Raw genomic sequence first — 21,481 nt, 5'->3', positions numbered from 1 at the left:
TCTCCCCGCCCTTTCTAATAGGGCTGTGCCACTCGTGCTCTTCAAAAAAACATCTTGTGCGATTTACAGTGTTAGTTAATTAGGAATAGTTCATGTACATGTTGATAACACTTTATTTTAAAGGTGTCCTTGTTGCATATGCATTTACTATTGTACATTTACAATTAATTATAAGTAATAACAAGCCAAATCCTAATCCCTAACCATACAGTAAACACATGTGATTAGTGTATTACTTAGTACTTAGAATTGACACAACTTAAAATACGTGTAAGTAAATATTCTATAATAAATAACACAAGTCCTACGGTACATTCTCATTTAAGTAGGCTACATCTTTCATGTGTACTCTTCTGTATTTCAGTGCATTTTAATGAGAGAAAGAGCCAGGGTGGGAGAAAAACACTGCAGCTAATCCCGTAAGACATTTTGTATCTCTTTTGTTCCAGACACAGCCTCACTAATTGAAAGATTTACTCTGTCTTTGAGAGAACTAGATAAACTAATAAGGAGAGAATCATAGCATTTTAAAACCAGAACATCCTTGATATGACTATAAAAGATACTATTAACTTCTGAGTAAGTAAAGTCTATCTGCTTGATGAGTCACTTTTCTGATAACCTGCTGTTCCAGCTCGTTTGATGGCGTCGCCAAGCCTTCTGTCTCATAGATAGCGATCAGAAAGCGCTTTTGATTGTAGCGGCCCGGAGTGAGGAAGGCGGCAGAGATGAACAGATTGTGGGCTTGAGTGGGATTGTTTCACAAAGTTGGTCTTTGTTCCGTTCTCAAACATCCAGGAAAGTGACAACCGAAAGAACAACAGAAAAATGAAGATTCGTTCTAATCGATCATTTTGAGTAGATCATTTCAGCTTTACATAGTTGGCGTGATTTTTCTCTGTAGTGTCTTTCCTCTGTCTCTGCTCGCTCCCCAGCTCTTTGTTGTGCTGCGTTTTTGCGTCTCTGCTGTCTTCGCTGAATACAAGGAGGCGAGGACAGCGAACAATCCGAAAAGAATTATTTCAGCAAGAAAATAAAGTATGAAAAAGAGCATTAGATGGCGTGTAAGGTGTATAACAACACTGGAAAATTATAGTACATTTGTTCCCTCTCTGTCGCTCATGTCAGAAACGGCTTTAGCGCGATCTTGTTCCTATTTTCCAAGGCCGATTTTAGCTTATGTTGGAGAAAAAGGAAAATGTATAGCTTATATTTTCCTGTTTATGCAAAAATAAAACCTTCAAAAGTAGAGCTGGTATTGCAGAGAGTTATCTTTCCTGTGCCCAATGACTTTATAAAAGTGTTATTTGAAGCCTCATGGGACAGGACAGCTGTCAGTCAGATACTGGACTTCTTGTAAAGAGAGAAGCAGAGTCTCAATCTTTATCTCGCTGCAATTTTGATAGTGCTGACTGCTGCTGACTAGAGCCGGACGTAAAAGAGAAAGAGACAGTCACGCAGCCAGCCAGAGAAAGTGTGTGTGTGTGTGTGTACACATCAATAAACATTCCTGAAAATCTGTTTACCTGAGACAGAGGTTGTGGTGCTGTATGCATAATGCATACTAAAGCATCTAAGTAGCAATATTTCTCATTGCATTTTTATTTATAAACTTCTGTGATTTAATAATTTGAAAAAAAACCCTAATCCTAAGTATTAAGCTTTGTGTGTAACTCATTCTAGAGCTTTGTGTTACGGACATGAGGTGTGCTTTTAATTTTCTAAGTGACTGGATGATTGTTGAAAAAATCCCAACGAGAGCTGAACTATCACATCTAAAATCTAAAAGCTATAATATCATATTTAGGGTTCACCTTTTTTTTGCCAGTAAATATATGCCTGGCAACCACCCAGAGCGCTCTGCTCTAGCAGCAAATTTTGCACAAGCAAGCACCGCTTTTATTTTCATCAGAAAAGAAAAAGAAAAGTCTCGTCTAATTGTATTATTTCAATGTCAACCTTCCAACCCATGAATGTTTTATTGAAACTGAACTGAACTGGTGTCAAAAAGAACAGCTATAGGGCTTTGATGATTGTGATTGGCTGCATTGTGTTTGCCCAATTAGTTCCATTGTGTGTGACTGTCACGTGACTCGAGGCATTTCTCTGATTACACAAACTTTATCTGTGCCGGGTTTAATACTTTTTACAAATAAAATTTTATTATCTTGGTAAGAATGCATTTAAGTGGGAAAGACAATGTTATCATGTCTCCTAACGGCCTGTCTATTTGGGTTATAATCGCGTGAAAGCACCTTTGACCCTATAAAGAGAAATTCAGAAATATTGAATATGATTTTTTTATTTTATACACACACACACACACACACACACACACACACACACACACACACACACAATTGCATTATATAATTGCCACATTTGGGCTCTCAAACAGTGATAATACAGTGAATTGTGCAGGTGAAATATTGCTAAAAATAATATGCAGGTGACAGGCTTATAAATGAAGTAATGCAGACAGATTGTATGGATTTATATTATTCCCCTTAAAGCCTGTCCTGTCTTAGTTGACATGCAGCACATTTGCTTTAGAAACAGTACATCTCTCGGCAAAAAGTTGACTTTTTAATGGTATGATGATATTTAAACTTCCACTTCCAACCTTTTGCTAGATGTATTTGTCGCTCGAAGCTCATTTTCATTGGTCATTGGTCTGTCACACAGTCAGCCCTGGCTGTAATAGAGAAAACGCCAATATGCTGCTAGAGATGAATGACAGCCATTACTCTGTGAGAAACAAAATAACAGGCACATATTTTCGAAAAAAGACAGTAAAAGAAAAAGCATGTGGTTTGGAGTAACGTTGTTATTCATGGAGCTGTGCAGATTTGTGCTTGTATAGACTTACCGCAGGAGGGCTGGACACTTTTTCGTCTCTGCTGCCTGCTTTCTGCATGACAGAGAGGGATTTACAGCACTCCGCTTTATGCATTAATGTATTCAATGCAGTAAGGAACTTCCTCTTATGGATGTCGTCTCATCATCTGCTTCTCACTCAAATCATTTCAAAATGGTGCAATGCTCGCATCGCATGCAATGCATGTTCGAGTCCAGAGAGCTGAAATCTTGTTTACACACATGCATATGGTACACACACACACACATGCATGCATATGGTACATACACACAAACACACACACACACACGCATGCATATGGTACATACACACAAACACACACACACATGCATACGGTGCACAAACACACATGCATGCATATGGAACATACACACAAACACACACACACACACACACACACACACACATGCATGCATATGGTACATGCACACACATACACATGTATAGTACACAAACACACAGGCATGCATATGGTACATACACACACACACACACACACACACACACACACACACACACATGCTGCTTAAACAGTCATTGATATTTTTTATGAATCATTTTATGTCAGCAGAGGCAGGTTTTGTCTGATTCAGCTCACTTCTAAGTTCCTAAACTTTAGCTAACTACACACACTAAATATTGATGATGTCTTTGTACTGTAATTGCTTAGTGGGTTTAATTTACAGTTTAAGTGAAGTCATTCAGACAGTCACTCACCTGGGTTTAGTGTATAATCCATGGCTTAAACTGGACTCTCCATTGAAATGGGATAATTACCCTCATTTAGTTAAACCACATGCAGCAGTTCGGCTTTCTAACTGCTCGTTTTCTTTCTTTCTTCCTCTCTCTGAGGACTTTATGTCTTCCAATAAAAGTTATTGCAGACGTATAAAGCATCCTTACAGCGAACTTTCCACTTCAAATTATAAAAGAGTTCAAACTGGTCAAAACAAGATACTGCTTATGAGTGAACTCTCACGGAGACAAAGACTCAAATCCGCAAAAATTAAAAGCAATACTTTATGTATGACAAAAATATATAGGTTTTACTATTTTAAAGGTTTTTTTCCTTTTCATTATTTATTTTAGTTTTGTATTATGTGTGAACTGAAGGGAAAATAACTGAAACTAAGTTTCAGTTTAATATAAGAATCAAGAAACCTATTATTATTAACTCTTTCCTTGCAAGCATTTTTTTTTTTAAAGTTGCACAATTATAAATTTGACAGCCTTCAGAATATTTCCTGCTATATATAAACATTATATGTCAAAAATAAAAAGAATCAAGACATTTTTTATTATATCTTTATGTGTTTTGTCATCACTTGAATACAGATCATCAGAAATACAACATTTTGGACAAAAGAATTTGAAAAATGCATTTTACCAAAGTAGTGCATTTTCAAACAAAATGCATTCAGATATCATATTCTTTCACCAGTAAATAATAACAATGAATAATAATATAATTGAAATTGCATTCAGTAAACAGACACACACACACACACACGTTTATGCACAAACATACACACATTTATGCATACACAAACACACACACACACACGTATATACATATGTTTACACACATGCATACATATGTATCTATATATTCACACAGATTCTATTTATAGATCTGACACATACATATTCATATTCATATTGCCACGTTATCGATCTATCCACAACATGACTAGAGATATTTCTGTGTCTGTTTATACAGGGATTGCTGTAAAATCTCATTGTTAGCAGGGATGCATAACCTAATTGACAAGGTATTTCATCAATGGCAGGGAAAGAGTTAATAATATATTAAAAATGCAGTTCACACAGATCAAGATCTTTTCTATCGTGATTTAAATTTAATTTTCATTTCCTCTTTTCTTATCAGCATAAAAAAGCCTGATAATATTTTTAAATATACAAGATGTGTAAACTTTTGTACTGTATCAAGGGTGCAAGGTTTTAAATTGAAACCTTTCTTGAACTTTTCTTTTTCAAAACCAAATGAAACTATTACATGTCCAAGAACTCTGCAGAACCTCTCCAAGAATTTGTTATTGACCCATAAAATAGGCCTCATTTTGAGAAACTCATAAAATCAAGTAGAAATTACAGAAATTAGGGGATAAGTTAAAAGAATGGAAACAAAGATCTTGATGTAATGACAGGAGAATACACTTAAACAGAATTGGAAAGTGTGTGTGTGTGTGAGAGAGAGAGAGAGAGAGAGAGAGAGAGAGAGATTATCTTATAAATCATTACAGAATTAAGTTTTTTTAAATGTAAAATGAAAAAAGGTGGTAGAAAATACACATTACATATTTGTCTCCCATAACAGTGTGTGTGTATTAGTGTGTGTGTGTGTGTGTGTGTAGTATGTGTGTGTGTGTGTCTCTGTCTGTCTGTCTGTCTGTGTGTGAATGTGTGTCAGTATGTGTGTGTGTTTACTTAAAATTACAAATTTGTTCCCAAAAGTGAACAAAATCTGAATTTTGGTAACACTTTAGAACACTTGTTAAAAACAAATGACTTTTCCTCAGTAAAATCTTTACTTGCTGCTTATTAATAGTTAGCAAGGTAGTTATTAAGTTTACATACTAGGTAGGATTAGTGATGCAAAACAAGGTCACGTAGAATACAGACATTAATGTGTGCTTAATCAGCACTGATAAATGGCTAACATTTTATTGCATGCTAATAAGCAATAGATAAGCAATAACGTAACTGTAAAATAAAGTGTTACCAAATTTTCATGTGGGAGTTATTTGGGCACATCCTTATTTGTATTTTTAGGAAAAATTTGCAGAAAGGTTTCTGCTAAGTTTGGATATCTGTCTTTAAAGCCAAAGCGTTTTTATTTCAAGTTTATGACAAACAAGAAGCCAAGCAGACAGGCGTTTAAAAAGAGCGCTGTTTCCTAGAGAGAAGGATTGTATTTGCTTCTAGCTGTAGATAAACATGTTGAGTAAAAGACTGTCCTATTCAAATCGGGACAGATTTCTTTCATCGCATCTCAATGCTACGTTTGTGGAATAATTGGCTGATTCCTTATTTCAAAAAAGCCATAATATCATTGAATATCTTGTCAAGTCCTTTCAGTCAGGCTTTAATGTGGCAGCAGCTGTTTTATGTATGTATGTGCAGACGAGTGTGAATGTGAATGAGAGCGAGAGAGAGAGAGAGGCTCTTCACCTAGAACCCTGCGCGCCAGCTGCATCTTCCCTGCTTCCGTATTTTGTGCACTCTAAGCCTCGTTTAGTGTAATTAGCTGTATTTGCCTGAGTTAATGAGTTTCTCTGTCCTGGATACTTGTTTTTAGAGGAACTCTGTCAGTCAGAAGGAGAAAGACTCTACCTATGACAGACTGCGCTTGTGAGTTAGTGTGTGTATACAAGTGCGTGTGTGTGTGTGTGTGTGTGTTCTGGCTGGGACAACCTCCCGGGGCCTCATTCACACTCAATGTGAGCATTAATCACGCTTAATTACAGCAGCTCTGCCCCAGAGGCTGCTGGGATGGTGGAGGACTAAGGTGGGGACAGGCTGATAGACAGGAGATGTTAGTCACGCTGCTCGTCGCTTTGCATTGCAAATAGAGTCACTGGGAACTTCATTTCTGCCTTTGAATTAGCATGTGCCTCATATTGAGCAGAAGTAGAAGAGCGCTCTGGTTTTTTCCCAGCATTGACTCGCTCTAAAATCGATTCGCTTACGCATGCGCAAAACATGGCGAAGTAAGCCACAATATATGTGTAGACACTTCTTGCACCAGTGATGATAAAATATGATATTTACGTTAAAACTTGTGAGCTTCGGGGTTCAGTTTTTGATGTGTGATATCATGTTTTTATTGAGTTTAGGCTAGAATGTATTGATTAAATACTGTATATACATTTATGTACACTGACATTCAAACTTTTGAGGTCAGAAGAAATTGATAAATTCATTCAGCATTTTTCAAGTAAATTGAATAAAAGTCACTGTAATGTTGTTCATATATCCATATATATATATATATATATATATATATATATATATATATATATATATATATATATATATATATAATAAATATACACAGTACACACTCATATATTTAAATTAAAGCCTTTAATAATTAAAGCCTTTCAAGAACAGCATATACCATTTAAATTAATTGAATTAATTAAATCTCTTTTTTTCGTTTTTTACAACTCATTTTCCACAGATGCACCATTTTTGATGTCTTATATGATAAATCCACGTATTTGAGAAGCAGCTGGTTTGCTCGTGCTCTTTGATTCTGTATGTTCACAATTTGCCATACGCTTTTTACCTCACTGCCAGCCTCAATACCCACACCAGTACTCATCCCCCTGCCTACTGGAAAAACCAGGTCACACCAGCTTAAGCAAGGATGGATTATGGGCCGAGCCAATGGGGCCAGTGCCCCGGGGTCTCTGACTGTCAGGGGCCTCCAGACTCCTGGAAACAAGACACTGCAAATGTAATATTGATATAAATAGATGAAGAGCACATGAACCCATATCAGCATACCCACAGTGTGAAATAAGTGAAAAAAAATTAAAAACATGTTGTCTCTCATTACATTTCGCAGCTCTGACGCTATACACGTTTCACAGTGAACTTTGCATGGAGCAATATTACACACAAATTTGATTTTTAGTGCAACTGTGCAACAAAAATACTTGATTTTACACACTTGTGCAATTTTGATATTGAAAACATTGTATCTCTTAGTTGCCAGGAACAAATAAGACCAGTATAATATACCCTTAAACTAAAGTGTTTTAAGAAGATGGTAAACCAGCTCAACCAAAAGGTAGCACCCATGTTCTGTCCAGCCCTCTGGAAGTTCATCTGAAACTATGTGAGATCTTAAGTGGAAATGGAATTCAGAACTTTCATTAGAAAAAAAGAAAATCACTTTTTCTGTCTCAAAAGCAAAAGCAGGGAACACTTTTGAATATTCAGTGTTTTAGTGTTTTTCAATACTAGTGCCTTTGTGAGGATTTAGCCCATTGTCTCTCTGGTCTTGGGTCTAGGTTAACTGGTTTTGATTTAAAAAAAAAAAAAAAACTTAATTAAAGGCTCATTGAATTCCTTTGAGGATCTGAGGTTTAAATAAAGGATTTTTTCCAAATTATTCTTCAGTTTTCAGCAATCAGCCGCTCACATTACACTTCATTTAATAGCGTGTGAACACAGGTGGTGTTTCATCTGCTTTCGACTATTATTGTCACATCTCCAGCAGTTTGTTGTGAAAACCTAAGTATAACAAAGTATGCCAAAATACACTTTGCACTTAAGGTGAAGGAGCTTGAAGGTTACGCTTTGATCAGGCTGAATGAAACAGCAGGTCAGCTGTTTCTTCAACGCAGTTTGACAGACCTCTTTGACAGCGCCAAGTGTGTGTGTGTGTGTGTGTGTATGAGTTTGTGTCAAATCAGGACATGAATTTTTATAATAACACAAGTATGACATAGGTATTACAAGGTGAAGGTGACTTTTCAGGACATTGCCCTATGTCTCCACTTTTCAAAACGCTTATAAATCATACAGAGTTAGATTTTTGGAGGAAAGTAATAATGCTCAGTCTTCTGTAAGGGGTAAAGTGTTAGGTGTAGGGTAGGTTTAGGGCAATAACACACAGTTTGTACAGTATAATTTCCCCACTTTTCACAAAAACGCATGTGTGTGTGTGTGTGTGAAACCTAAAGGTTTTGAAAAGGAGTTATTGAGGTAAAGGTCTCTCTACATTTGTAGCAGCTTTCTCATTCTGAGCCGTGTTTCACGACTCAATTGTAGACTCCAACGCATTTGTGTATGTCACTCAACAGTCAGGTTTCATCTAAATATTAGGTTCTGTATCATTTTAAATCTCTATGTCTTCAGAGTACAGAGGTTTGACCTGTAGGTCTGCTGGGCGGTAGAAGGAGAAACAGAGTAGAATATTGATGCTGTGGTTCCAGGCGGAAAAATGCGGGAGGCGAAAGAGAGACATCTCACCGGCACATTGCCTTCAGGTCTGCCTCTCATGTACTCCACAAACACCTGGGCCTCGTTTGTAAAACTCTTTCATGAGATTTCATTCTGAAAGTGTATGCTCAAAAGCTAGATTTCACGTACGCACCGAAGTTTTCAGATTTATATATGCGCACGCCAGAAACTTTAGAGATTGTGCGCCCGTGCAATTCCCCCCCGACTCCTCCCCAAAATAACCATAGATATATGGAGCTTACAACACCTAGTTTTACTACACCGAACCTTATCTGCATATAATTTCCTTCAACCTTTTAACATCGAGTCAAGGTACAGGACATTAAGGATGAAATATGGACTATAATATACATGGACTATATACTATACCATTAGTGCAATACCAAAAATCATCCAATATCCTTGTTATGTATTAGAATAAATATCAGGATAAAAGCATACATTAGTATAGATTTGATCTCTTTTTTTCGGCGGCCAAATAGGTTTGAATTGTTTTAAGCAATAAATTAAACGTAATATTTTTCATAATATTCAATCAAAATGTCGACTCAGTCTTCCGGTTAAAACGACAGACTTTATCAATAATTTAGTCTGTTTAAACCTCTCTCCATTCTTTTTTGAGTGTGATGAACATAATCCTGACTCCATCACTGGATCTTTTCAATGAATCGGTTGAACAAGAGTGAAGGAAATTATTTGAGCTTGAGATTACTTGAATTTGTAAAGTTCTTTAATAGATTCAGTTGATTTCACTCTTTAGAAAATAATGGTTCTTTTGGCCATTTGTTTCCATTAAGAAGAAAAAATTTTTAAGACTTTTTACTTAAAATGTTATTTTTGTAATCAAAAATGGTTCTTCCATGGCAACACTCAAACCCGCTTTTCGAAAACTTTGTTTTTGACGAAGCAGAGATCTTTGGTTGATCTTAACATGAATGCAGATTCAAAAAAAAATCAGCTGATTCACATTCAGTTAGCACAAGTAAGAAATTCTCTCGCATAGAAAAGAAAAAGCATGTAAATGTAAAAATGAAAAAAGGATTCTTTTTTAAATTTGAGGATTTTCAATTGAATCGCACATTCATTTTCATACACAGCAGATGGCACATCTGCTAATAGACACCCGATAATAATGCAGCTTATTGCTGAAATGCAGACTGCGTTAAACAGTGTTGACTGTAAGCGTGTTAGACAAGAATACAGCTTGGCGGTCTCAACAGGGACAGGGGTGCTAATTACTGCAGAGGATAAATTAACCACACACATACATGCTCAGTTTCTCTCTCTCTCTCTCTCTCTCTCTCTCTCTCTCTGAACTTACTTCTCTCCTTCAGGTCTTTTTGTATGAAGTAATCAAGCTTCATAATGGCAGAATCAATGCGCAATGTAATTAAAGTCCTTCATACCGTAAAGCTCAACCGCTTTAGTCTCTTCTCTCAGGTTCTCAAGTTCATCTGTCCTTTTATATTAGCCTCTCTGCAACAGTTCAATGACGGCTGAACTTCATCAGCCTCATAAAGCTATTTATTTGAAATACAGATGTAGAAAAAAACAATACTTTCTGTGAAGCAGTTCGATGGTGGTTCTCTTATTTTTCTTGTATTTCGTATTCTCCAAACCACTCCAGTGCACTGGAGACCCTCAAGATTAATTCATCCTTGTGATAATGGATGTGCTGGAAGCGCATACTAGCTAAATGTCTGAGACGTCACACACACACAAAACAGAAATTGTAGCATAATGTGTTTTTATTTGGTATTTGGCAATGTCTTTGCTATTTTTCTCTTTTTCTCTCTCTTGCAGATAGAAAAATATTCACATTTGCTTCACATGGAGCGCTTGGCATTGGATCATCTCGAAATCTCCCATAGTGCCGTGCAGGCTCAGTTCCTTAAAACCTTTAGCCTATCAGAGAGGAGCATGAAATACAATCTTTGGCCCTTACTGCCTATCAGAGTTAAGCATGAAAAATCCCTCCCGTTGCAGGCTGAAAGTGTAGAGCTCAGGATAAAAGTACTCTTCTGCAGCCTTTAGATAATGCAGCTGGCCTAAAGCTGGTTAGAGCCTGAGAGATGAGAGAGAAAAAGAGAGAGTTAGAAAGAGAACGGGACTGGCGAAGCGATTCAGGTTGAATCAGAGAATTCTTCGAATGAATAGGTTCGGCTTCAGAATTCTGTTTGAAAAAGTGCTACAACGAGATATATTAAATGTAACATTTATTTATTTGAATTTGAACGTTTATTTTTTCATTAGAATTTGAGAGTTCTTTGAATCAAATGGAGATGAAAGATGAAGATCAAAAAAAGATAACAGCGCTACATTTAAAAAAAAAAAGGTATTTCGGCTGATTTGCAAGAAAACCCTCTAATTTCATTATTCTGTGTTTACAAAAAACACTTTTTTGGTTTAATTTAAAAGTTAATTTGAATCAATGCAAAAATGTTTACTTCTAGGGGACATGGAACATAAGGCTATTTTCCAAAAATGATTATTTATTTATTTATTTGTTTATTTGTTTTGTTTAAAGGAAGAATTTAACTTCATTTAACTTATTTTTAAACTAATCTGTATAGGAGTGGAATCATTTCAAATATTCACATTTATAAAAAAGTCTTAAACCAGGGTTAAAAAAATACATCAAATGAAATATAAAATAATTTATACATACATGAGAAAACTGGCTGAGAATCCATCAAACTCGGTAAGACATAAGTAGCAATCAAGTCTTTGTGTACATTTTTATTTACATTTTGGAATCAATACCCCAAAATTTCTTAATATCAGGAAGATATGATGAACCGTGTAATAAATTATTTAGTGACATCTAAATTTGAAAATTCTTCAATATAATGTTTTTTGACCATTAAATGATCGTAAAAAGTAAAATAAAATCTATTTGAAATTGAATTTTAAGAAAAATTGGCAGAATGATTCCTTAAATCAACATTCAGCGCAAGTGGATGGCTTGAGCTCACCCCATTGACCATGCATGTGTGTGTGTGTGTGTGTGTGTGTGGTATCAGGTTGTGTCCTTTTCTTTTCTCCTGCCAAAAGCTGCTGACAGGTGAAAAGCCCTCAGTGCCACTCTGCTGGTGTCATATTGTGATGGGCACTTTGACAGTCAGTGCGCTCAGCTCAGCCAAAGCTTGTTTTCAGATAGTTCTGCTACTAGACCTGTCTCACCCACTCCCCGTTCAGCCAGGTTTACACCAGAATTCCCCCAAAGTAATTCATAGTTTGATTTATGTAGTTTTAGAAGACTGTTGTCAAGACTGGCCAAAGAGGGAAAAAACCCCACTCCTCTCAAAAACACCACGCAGCAAATGTAACAACATTTAAAGCTCACCTCATTAAACATTCATGCACTTTGTCGCAAGTCGCAGCGACTGTCAAAGCTGTGTTTAGTTTCAGCGTCTGAGGGGAAAAGTAAAAGTGTTAAAAAACAGCGACGGCAAATGCATTATCCAAAAATGAAAAAAAGACAGTATTATGTACATTTTTAGGTGATATAATAAAACCTTAGCAGATTTACGTGGCAGTGTTTCCGCATAGCCTACGCATAAGCAAAGTATTCAAACAGGTTGCATTCTGTTCTTGCCCAATTAATGTTATTCACATTATGAATATGCATATTAGAACTTAAACTACGAGTTCCTAGCAGAATTTCCACGACTGGTTTTTACCTTTTTCAGTCTAAGGCATCTTTTTGGAAGCATGTAAGACAGCATGTTATCCAGTTAATCAAATACTTCAATAGATTAATGCTACAATGAAAAAAAAATAATTGCCCCGCTAGAACTGACTTTAAAATCAGTATAACCTCATGTTTAATTACACAGCAGAGAGCGGTGTAATATTTTTCCTGACAGCAGGAAAAAACGGTATTCAAAATAATAAAAATAATAATAATCATGCACAGTTAAGACAGCAAAAATATCTTTTAATAAAGGCTGAGCATCTAATCATCTGTCGCTGCTAATACAAACATAATAATTAGCTCGGTGTTTGCTCCATGTGTCTGGCTGGTAAATCAAACTTCTGTTGTTGTTTATGCATTTATAAAATTTGTCATGTCGCAAGTATGCATATTGCTGGATTATGCAGTCATTGGTAATATCACTACATGCAGTAAACAATTTCGTGCTTTGGTGGGTCATCACTGAAGAAACATTACATTTGTTAAATATTACATAATGGATCGGTCGCAATTTATATTAGGTGGCCTAATCTAAAATTGCTATGTGTTTGCATCGTGAAATAAATACTGTGCGCTTTTGCTGTCATTGTTGGTAAGATAATTGTATTTTACCAACTGTTTTACTTTAAATGCAAGCGCAATGGATTTATCTTTTATATTCTGGAGTATTTCTTCACTTTTATTGGCATGCATTTCTTACCCTTTGCTGCAGTTGTCAAACTGTCATTGTATATTCAATCAGTGGCTAAAGAGAGAGAAAACATCCCCGTGTAACATCATTTGACCTTTAATTATTGAACCTAAATAACCACTTGACATTTCCCCTCTGCGTGTCTCCAGGTACGTCCACACCTTGTACCTGGGAGTGCAAAGCCACGCTGGCATGGCGGCCCGGGTCAGAGGCACTTCTACTGGCGTCTGATGTTCGAGAGCGCTGACATCAACATGCTGCGCTGCTGGAGGCTTTCCTGAAGAGCGCCCCAGCTCGTGTTGCAGCTCAGCATCATGATCCACAGCAACGACATACTGCCCCTACAGGGTGAGACAGCACACACACACACACACACACACACACACTGAGCTTTCCCAGGTGGCCACATGAGATGCTTTTAGTTGGGCATACTTAATGAGGACTGTTGAGAAAGAAAGAGAGGACAGAACGCTTGTGTGATTGTGCCGTGATCGTCATGACTTATTCATACGGCCACTCCGGAGAAGACGTTTGCTTGTGATGAATTAAACAAAACGTTTAACACGCTCCTCTCTGTGCGATGACATATGACACGACTTAGCTAGGAGCATCGGAAAAAAGAAATAATATATGTAAATAGAAAATCATTAGCCATTATTGAATAAAAAAAATCAGCTTTACATCACAGAAATACTTTTACAATATATTCTAATAGTAGTATATTCTTTCCAGAAGAGGGCGGAGCCTTTACAGCTTGTGCATCAGATACTCTGGTAACAACAACAAAAATCATCTGCATGCAGTTTATCCCTTTTCAGATTAAAATTCTGATATACAGAGCACACACACAAAACACTATATATATTAAATTCTCTTTTAAATCAGCTGTGAAATACACACAAGGTTATGTCAAAAGCTAAGAAAAAACGCTGTCTGTGAAGGTAAAGAGGAAATTGCATTTGTGTCAGGGAATTATTGAAATGAATGTCATTGTGACGTGTACATTTCTAAAAGAAAATTCAGGACTACAACTGAGGGGTTGAGGGAGTTCGGAAACAGCGCTTACTTATTAACTCCCTCTGGAACGGACTTTGTGCTGTTTATTTAGAGAATCTTTTTCAAGCTCAAACAGCAACATTACGCACTGAAGAAAGTTGTACGTGTAAAAAACATAATGAGACCCCTTCCAAAACAGTGTAAAATACTTATTTCTATCTTATATTCGTATTACGAACGAATAAATATTGTGATTGAATGATGTATAAATCATTAAAGTTAAAAAGGACTGGAATTAAAAATCAGAGGAGCCTGCTTTGGAAGGCCACCACACTGCGAAAGAGAAAGGTACTCTGGGGACAAAAACACAAGAGGAAAAGGACTTTAGAAAAAAAAAGAGAAGACAAGAGGGTGGAATGAAAGAGAGATGAGGGAAGGATAGGACGAGTGGTATATAGCAGGACAGAGAGCTCAGAGGGACACGCTGTAAGACTGAATAGACTCAGAGATGTTCTGATTAATTCTGGGTCATGGGTTTGGTTACCAGCTACACCACAGAAAGGCTTTTGCTTGTTTTTCTTATCTTCTTTCGCTTTTTTCCTGCGTTTTCTGATCTCATGGCCCGGCCTGTCAGTCTGACTCAGACCTTTGACCTTTACATTGTGTCAGCAAATCCATTTGAAAGTGAGCATCTGTATGCTGCGCTCGCTGTGGAGAGCACTTGAAGTGAAGACTGTGAAGCTTGCAGTCTCCCGCACTATGAAAAAGATTTTTTTTATAGTTATGATAGTTATGTTTTGTACATGTAATTCGTGTTTTCTTACTTTTACGAAGTAGCTTCAAGCTGCTAGCAAGTATGAGGGCATGGAGATCTTTTTATTTTATCTGAATCATCATCATCTGAGTTTACATACATCTCTGATTCAAAGCAGCAAACCACTGTTAGAGCTGAAAAGTTTGAATCAAAGCAGTCTCTCTGTTTCAGTAACAGATTCAAAACCCCTTAATGATTTGTGTCTGCCATCCGTCAAAAATATTAATTGTCTTCATAATCTCGGTTTGGCTTTTTTCCTCTAAATGTGTCAGTATTATGGATTTCGAAAATGACCTTTCAATGCGGTGTAACAGCCATAAGCTCACAAACGCTGCTAAATGAAATCAACCAATCGCTGGACGGGTTTGTAAAAGTGAATCTTTAAACGAATTAATGAAAAACGAATCAATCGTTTGGAAGTCAATGAGAATTGGTCCTTGTATTAAAGTATATAAGTATATATATATATATATATATATATATATATATATATATATATATATATATATATATATATAGATATAGATAGATAGATAGATAGATAGATGATCAAAAGGCTTATAAATCATTTGTGGTCCAGCTTAAAATATTGTAATAATGTGACTAAATTTATGCTGTAATAAAATGAGAGAAGCCACAGCGAATCATAATGCTCTTTTCACACATAGCTCTAATGCTTAAAAAAACCGAATTGCTACTATTTTGAAAACTTTACTTTCCAGCACTTTCAAACCAGTAATGGCGGCTTGGGCTGTTTGGTTAATCACCACCATAAGAAAGTAACTCACAGAAGAGCATTTGAAGGAATGAAGGAACACAGACATGGCATGCAAATGAACGGCACCATCAGCAGGAACAATTCAATCTTTGTGAATTCCCTACTGTGTGTTTTAAGGTCTTTGAGGTTTTGTGGAGAGCCTTTATTCTTTGACTGTAACTCTCGTGTAGTCATTTAATACAATCTTAAAGAGCAAATGCTGATTTTAAAATGCATTATGCAAACATCTCCTGCATACTTTTCTTCCACCACATCATCTGGCAGTTAGCAACTCAGACCTCCCTCTTTCTCTCTCTCTCTCTCTCAGCACTGGCAGCGCTGGGCTTTAACTTGTCTTATCCCTTTCTCTTTAAACTGCATTCTAATCGGAGGCAGTCTTTGTGGCAGTGGGCTTGCGCTGCGTCTGATGTTTGATTTAATTAAGATTGCCAGCGCATTGCTCCATGAGAGCCTCTGAAATAGAGGCCGGAGAGAGCGCGAGAGAGCATGCGGGCAAGCTGCAAGCGGAGCGGAAAACGCAGACTAATGCTTTCGGATCTCTGCTAATTAAGACCTCACTTAATCTGGATCTGCACCAAATGAGCTGCTCAGAATGAGAGCCGAGACTGAGAATGTGAGTAAGACGGAGAGAAAGTTAAAGAGACTCAAAAAGAGGAAACACTCAATAAACAGCGAGGGTCCTGTGTACGATATGCACTGTGTTTCCATGAAGTGAAAGAGTATTTCTTAAAATATTTATGCTACTGGTCAACCTGACCAATATATGTGCCAATATTTGGTGTGTTTTTAATTATCGTCCATCAGCTGATGAGTTTTTCTGGGGTTATTCTTGTTTTTATAAACATTACAATATACACAATATAAAATAATATAAATATATATAATAATATATTTAATATATAAAAATATTAACATTCACAAAAAAAAATTAAAATAAATAGGTAATGGTTAAGTAATCATGCAATTGAGTGAAACATGCAATGGCAAAAATAAATAGAACTCAATACAAAAACTACAACTAGGCCCACAACAACTTCAAAAACCAAGCAAATATATTTAAATTAGTTCCCATGTCTGTTGGAAAATATCTGATTTCAGCTGTAAGTCTGCAGTCATTTTCTCAAATATATATTTCTGATTCAGAGTCTGTGTCCAATCTGTTAAAGTAGGTTGGCGCATCTTCATCCAATTCACAGTAATTATCTTCCTAGCTGTTATTAATAATATATGTAGTACAAATAGGAGAGACTGATAGGAGGGAAACACATAGTCCCCCACCAGCATTGTGAATGTTTTTTGTACTGTGGACCACATTTTCACAGTGTGTTTTATGCATATATTTGTTTTCTTCACTCCCCTTTGTGCTTGCAAATCCATGAGTGGCAGAACTCTCAGAGACACTCCAGGAAGTGAATTCTGTTCAACACTAACCTGTTCTGCCTAAGCAGCCCAAAATGGAGTTTTTTTATTCACCTAAGTATTAAAATTCTGTCATTAATTACTCACCCTCGTGTCGTTCCAAACCTGTAGGACCTTCTTTCATCTTCAGAACACAAATGAAGGTAAATCTGAGACTTTTTTCTCCCTGCATAGACAGCAATGCAATTGACATGTTTAAGGCCCAGAAAGGTAGTAAGGACATCAGTAAAATAGTACATGTGACATCAGTGCTACAATCGGAATTTTATGAAGCTACAACAACAATTTTTGTGTGCAAAAACCCCCCCCCAAAAAAACCACAACTTGAACTATTCTTCTCTTCCAGGTCAGTCTCCGCTGTCTTTCACTAGAGTACCACTATCCCTTTAATTCCTGGCCTGACAAAAGCAAAGGACTGCCTTCTTTTCATGCAGTGATCATCCCAATATCCTTAGCTGACCTTGGATAAGCCAGCCTGGAGGGTTTGAAGTGTTTAACGGGGTGAACCTGCAAGTATAGCTCCCTAAAACACGTGTGTGTGTGTGTGTGTGAGACAGGAGAGGATCAAACACCAGAACAAAGCCAATCTGCCGGGACCCACCAGATAAACAAACATGCAGCGAGATGTATTTAAGAGCTGATCCTCATGATAACATCAGCTCAGTGTGGAAGCCTCCTGAGATAGCTCTATATCTCTCAATCACACACATTCACACACACCTCTTCTTCACCTTTTCACTCTACCTTGTGCTCTAGGGTACTCGCAAACATAATATAAAGTGCCTGTCTGTCTCCCTGTCAGCAAGTCAAACACACACGCTCACACTCGCTTTCTCTAGAGAGACATCCTCTCAGGCAGTTGGGGAACAAGCCCTGCGATTTGTTGTCTCAGCAGGTGTTGTAGCTTCTGTGAAATATTATTTGAAAACTAAAACAAAAGCAACAACCAAGCACAAAACTTTGAACCTTTTTTTTCTTGCCATCACTCTTGAAAGTGCAGCTCGCGCGTCTCTGCCAGCTCACGTCGGGTTGTGTTTCATAAGAGCCGCTGTGATGTCTGGAATTAAAATCGCTTTGCATCTTTGCCTCGTTAGAATCTATTCTCTCGAAATGTGTCTGTCATGACGCAAGGTATATTCGCACATTCATATATTATGAGTCCAGATAGGCTAGAGACATCAATTAGGGCCTGAATTATTCATGTTTTGAAAGTTAATTATTCAATCGCATGTTCAATTAGGAATGAATCACATCAGATCTAATTAAATATTGAAAGCAGAACTGTGGAATGTGGAAATGCAGTTATTCTTAATGATTTTGATTAGGTTTTATATTTAGCACGTTTCAGGCTATTTAAATGGCCCCAGCTATAGAGAAGCTACACGGATGCAGCATTAACGGCCAAATAAATACACAAAGCAATGAAGTATTATAATATTACTTAATAAAACACAAACACTTCATTAATCATTTAATGCCATTTTGAATACATTTTATCCTTGTATCTAAGTCAGCTTGTCTCATTTGAAACTTTGGCCCCTACACTGAACACTGTTATCACTATAGACTGATTTAAGACAGACTCAAAATGTATTTTAAAGGAGTTGAATTACATTATTATTATTATTTATCATAAATACAATTTTTGTGGTTTAAATGATGACCAGTAGAAAGTTTACTCACTCTCAGGCCTCAAACCTGCTCTATACATTTACGTGAATGCAAAGGCTTCTGGCTATGCAAGCTTGATTTTGTGCATCACTGCCTTTCGAAATGTGTCAGGGTGCAATTCAAAATGAAAACACTGCTTTCTCAGCCACAAGGCATTCCCTGCTGAAAAAGAAAAAAAGAGCTGGTCACCAGCATATGTTTTGCTTTGGTTTCTAGTCCCCAGCAAGGGCTCCTGATGTGCTGGTATTCCAGCTTCTTGACGAGCCTAACTAGCAAAACATCCTTTCTCATCCAGCATCAACAGAAAAATCAGGCAGGGATCAGCACCGGTAGGCCTGTGGGCAGCATGCAGACGTATAGTGTTGTTATGCTACTGGCGTCCTGAGTTCAAATCCTGGCTTGAGGACCCACTGTACAAACTAAATCTAGATCTAAACCTGTCCTATCATAATAAAACTTTCGATAAAATTATAGAAGAAAAGAAAAACGATGTGGTGAACATAATGCCATTTCTAGTCCCAGGGTTCTTAGACAATTTTGTGAATATATGTTTTATAAAATAAATTTAGCTCAATTTTGTCCATTTCAGTTATAGTGGGTGTCTTCTATGGCTTGTTTTCTCTTTTAAGTCAGCCACTATCGTGGTTGAGCAACAGCGCATATTGTTGAGCAAGTTACTTTGTGGACAATTAAATAACTGCACAAACAATAGCAACAGCACAGACATTAAAAAGCTAACTCCATAAACTTAGTACTTATGTTTGTAACCAGAACAGTGCCACATGCACGCAATGCATTAGCCAAGCTGCTTTTGTATCGTTTTGTAAAGTTTGTATCCTTTCTTTCCTTGACATTGCTCAAGCTGTCTCCCTGTTCTTCTCGCTCTGTCTCTGTAGGTCTTTCCGCATCTGCCTCATTGGTTTCTCTCGCCTGGATGATCGCATCCTACCAGAAGGTTCTGCGTGACTCTCGTGACGACAAGCTCCCCATGTCCTACAAGGCCGTGATTGTTCAGATGCTCTGGCACCTCTTTACCATCGGTGCTCGAACCATCGCCTTCGCCCTCTTCGCTTCAGTCTTCCAGCTTTACTTCGGGATCTTCATCGTGGCCCACTGGTGCGCCATGACCTTCTGGATCATCCAGGGCGAGACCGACTTCTGCATGTCCAAGTGGGAGGAGATCATCTACAACATGGTGGTGGGCATCATCTACATCTTTTGCTGGTTCAATGTCAAAGAAGGCCGTGCCCGCTTTCGGCTTGGTGTGTACTACTGCGTGACCTTGGTTGAGAACGTCGCTCTCACCGTCGCTTGGTATATTCACAGGGGACCTCATACCTCGGACTTCTATGCCCTGATTATTGTGTGTGTGGTGGTGTGTAGCTATGCTTTGGGAACATTCTTTATGTTCGTCTATTATTGCCTGCTCCACCCAGACGGACCTATCCTGGGAGCTCAGTGGAGCTGTGTTGAGGAGGGAATGGGGGTAATCGGTCTGGGAGGCGTTGGGGATTTGGAAACCCCTTTGCCCCAACCGGACGTGGTTACTAGCCCTCCCAGAACACTTCAAAGGACTACTGGTGGAGATCGGGAGATAGGGGCCGGGGATAGAGAGAGTTGCCTGCCGGTGTTTCAGGTTAGGCCTCCTAGTGTTCCCCCAGCTTCCTCCCCACGTCCCCCAAGAACTGAAGGTCCCGTTATCCGCATCGACCTGCCAAGAAAAAGGTACCCTGCCTGGGATGCCCACTTTATTGACCGAAGGCTGAGGAAGACCATCCTGGTGCTGGAAAATACATCTCCCGTGACGCCTCGCATCCAGTACCAGAGCTTCAGCAACCCCAAAGAAGTGACGGAGTATGAGACTACGGTGTAGTGTTGTTCATACCTCCACCTTCCACAAGACATCTCTATGCAGAGGTGGAACTCAGCCGCCATGAGGTTAAGGTCCGATCCTTGACGGTCGGCATGGTGCTACACGGTGGGACCGCGCACATTTGGCATTCGGATGCCTGGGAGCGCATGACTGGTCCGAAAGTGCACATCAGGCTGGAAGCAAGTAACGTGGTGTTTACATGACCTGCATGGGAAGTGAAACTACGAAAGGGATTTACCTTTCTGCCTATGCACTGAACATATAAAAAATGACCATGATGAGAAGAAGTGGACATTTGTAAAATATAGATGAACTGACCAATCAGTATTCCTCAGGACCAGCCTGGCTGCTGTATTGGTCTAAGCTTAATGTTCAGTGACCTGAAAACAGTACAAATTGTGTATTATTTGCTTCTGTGAATGGTGAGGTTAAGCGAGTCCAATCATCCATTTCTTCAAAAGAGTTCTTCTGTAATTATTGACTTATTTATTTATTAGATTTATTTTTATGACTCTGTGGCCATGTCTTTGATATAATTCTTCTAATCAATATTCATAAATAGATATTATCTTTTGTTATATGTATCTACAATAGAATGGTGCCAGTGTGTTGGTATGAATGTTTTTTGGGTTGTCTGGTCATGCTGCATTGTTTATCTGTAAAGATA

General features: G+C 37.8%; 1 protein-coding gene across 1 annotated transcript in view; it reads left to right on the top strand.

The window, feature by feature from the left end:
- LOC122328474 (XK-related protein 7-like) overlaps positions 1-20,924 on the top strand; it is a 51,355-nt gene extending 30,431 nt beyond the window's left edge. The window contains 3 exon segments of the mRNA XM_043224180.1: positions 13,413-13,446; positions 13,449-13,611; positions 19,838-20,924. Of these exon segments, the coding sequence (XP_043080115.1) occupies positions 13,413-13,446; positions 13,449-13,611; positions 19,838-20,814 (1,174 nt within the window). The 3' untranslated portion in view covers positions 20,815-20,924.
- The last annotated feature ends 557 nt before the right edge of the window (positions 20,925-21,481 follow it).

The sequence above is a fragment of the Puntigrus tetrazona genome, chromosome 23, assembly GCF_018831695.1.
Source record: "Puntigrus tetrazona isolate hp1 chromosome 23, ASM1883169v1, whole genome shotgun sequence".
In the NCBI taxonomy this organism is placed as follows: domain Eukaryota; kingdom Metazoa; phylum Chordata; class Actinopteri; order Cypriniformes; family Cyprinidae; genus Puntigrus; species Puntigrus tetrazona.
Note: the sequence above shows the minus strand (reverse complement) of the source record. Positions and strands in the feature narration are given on the sequence as shown.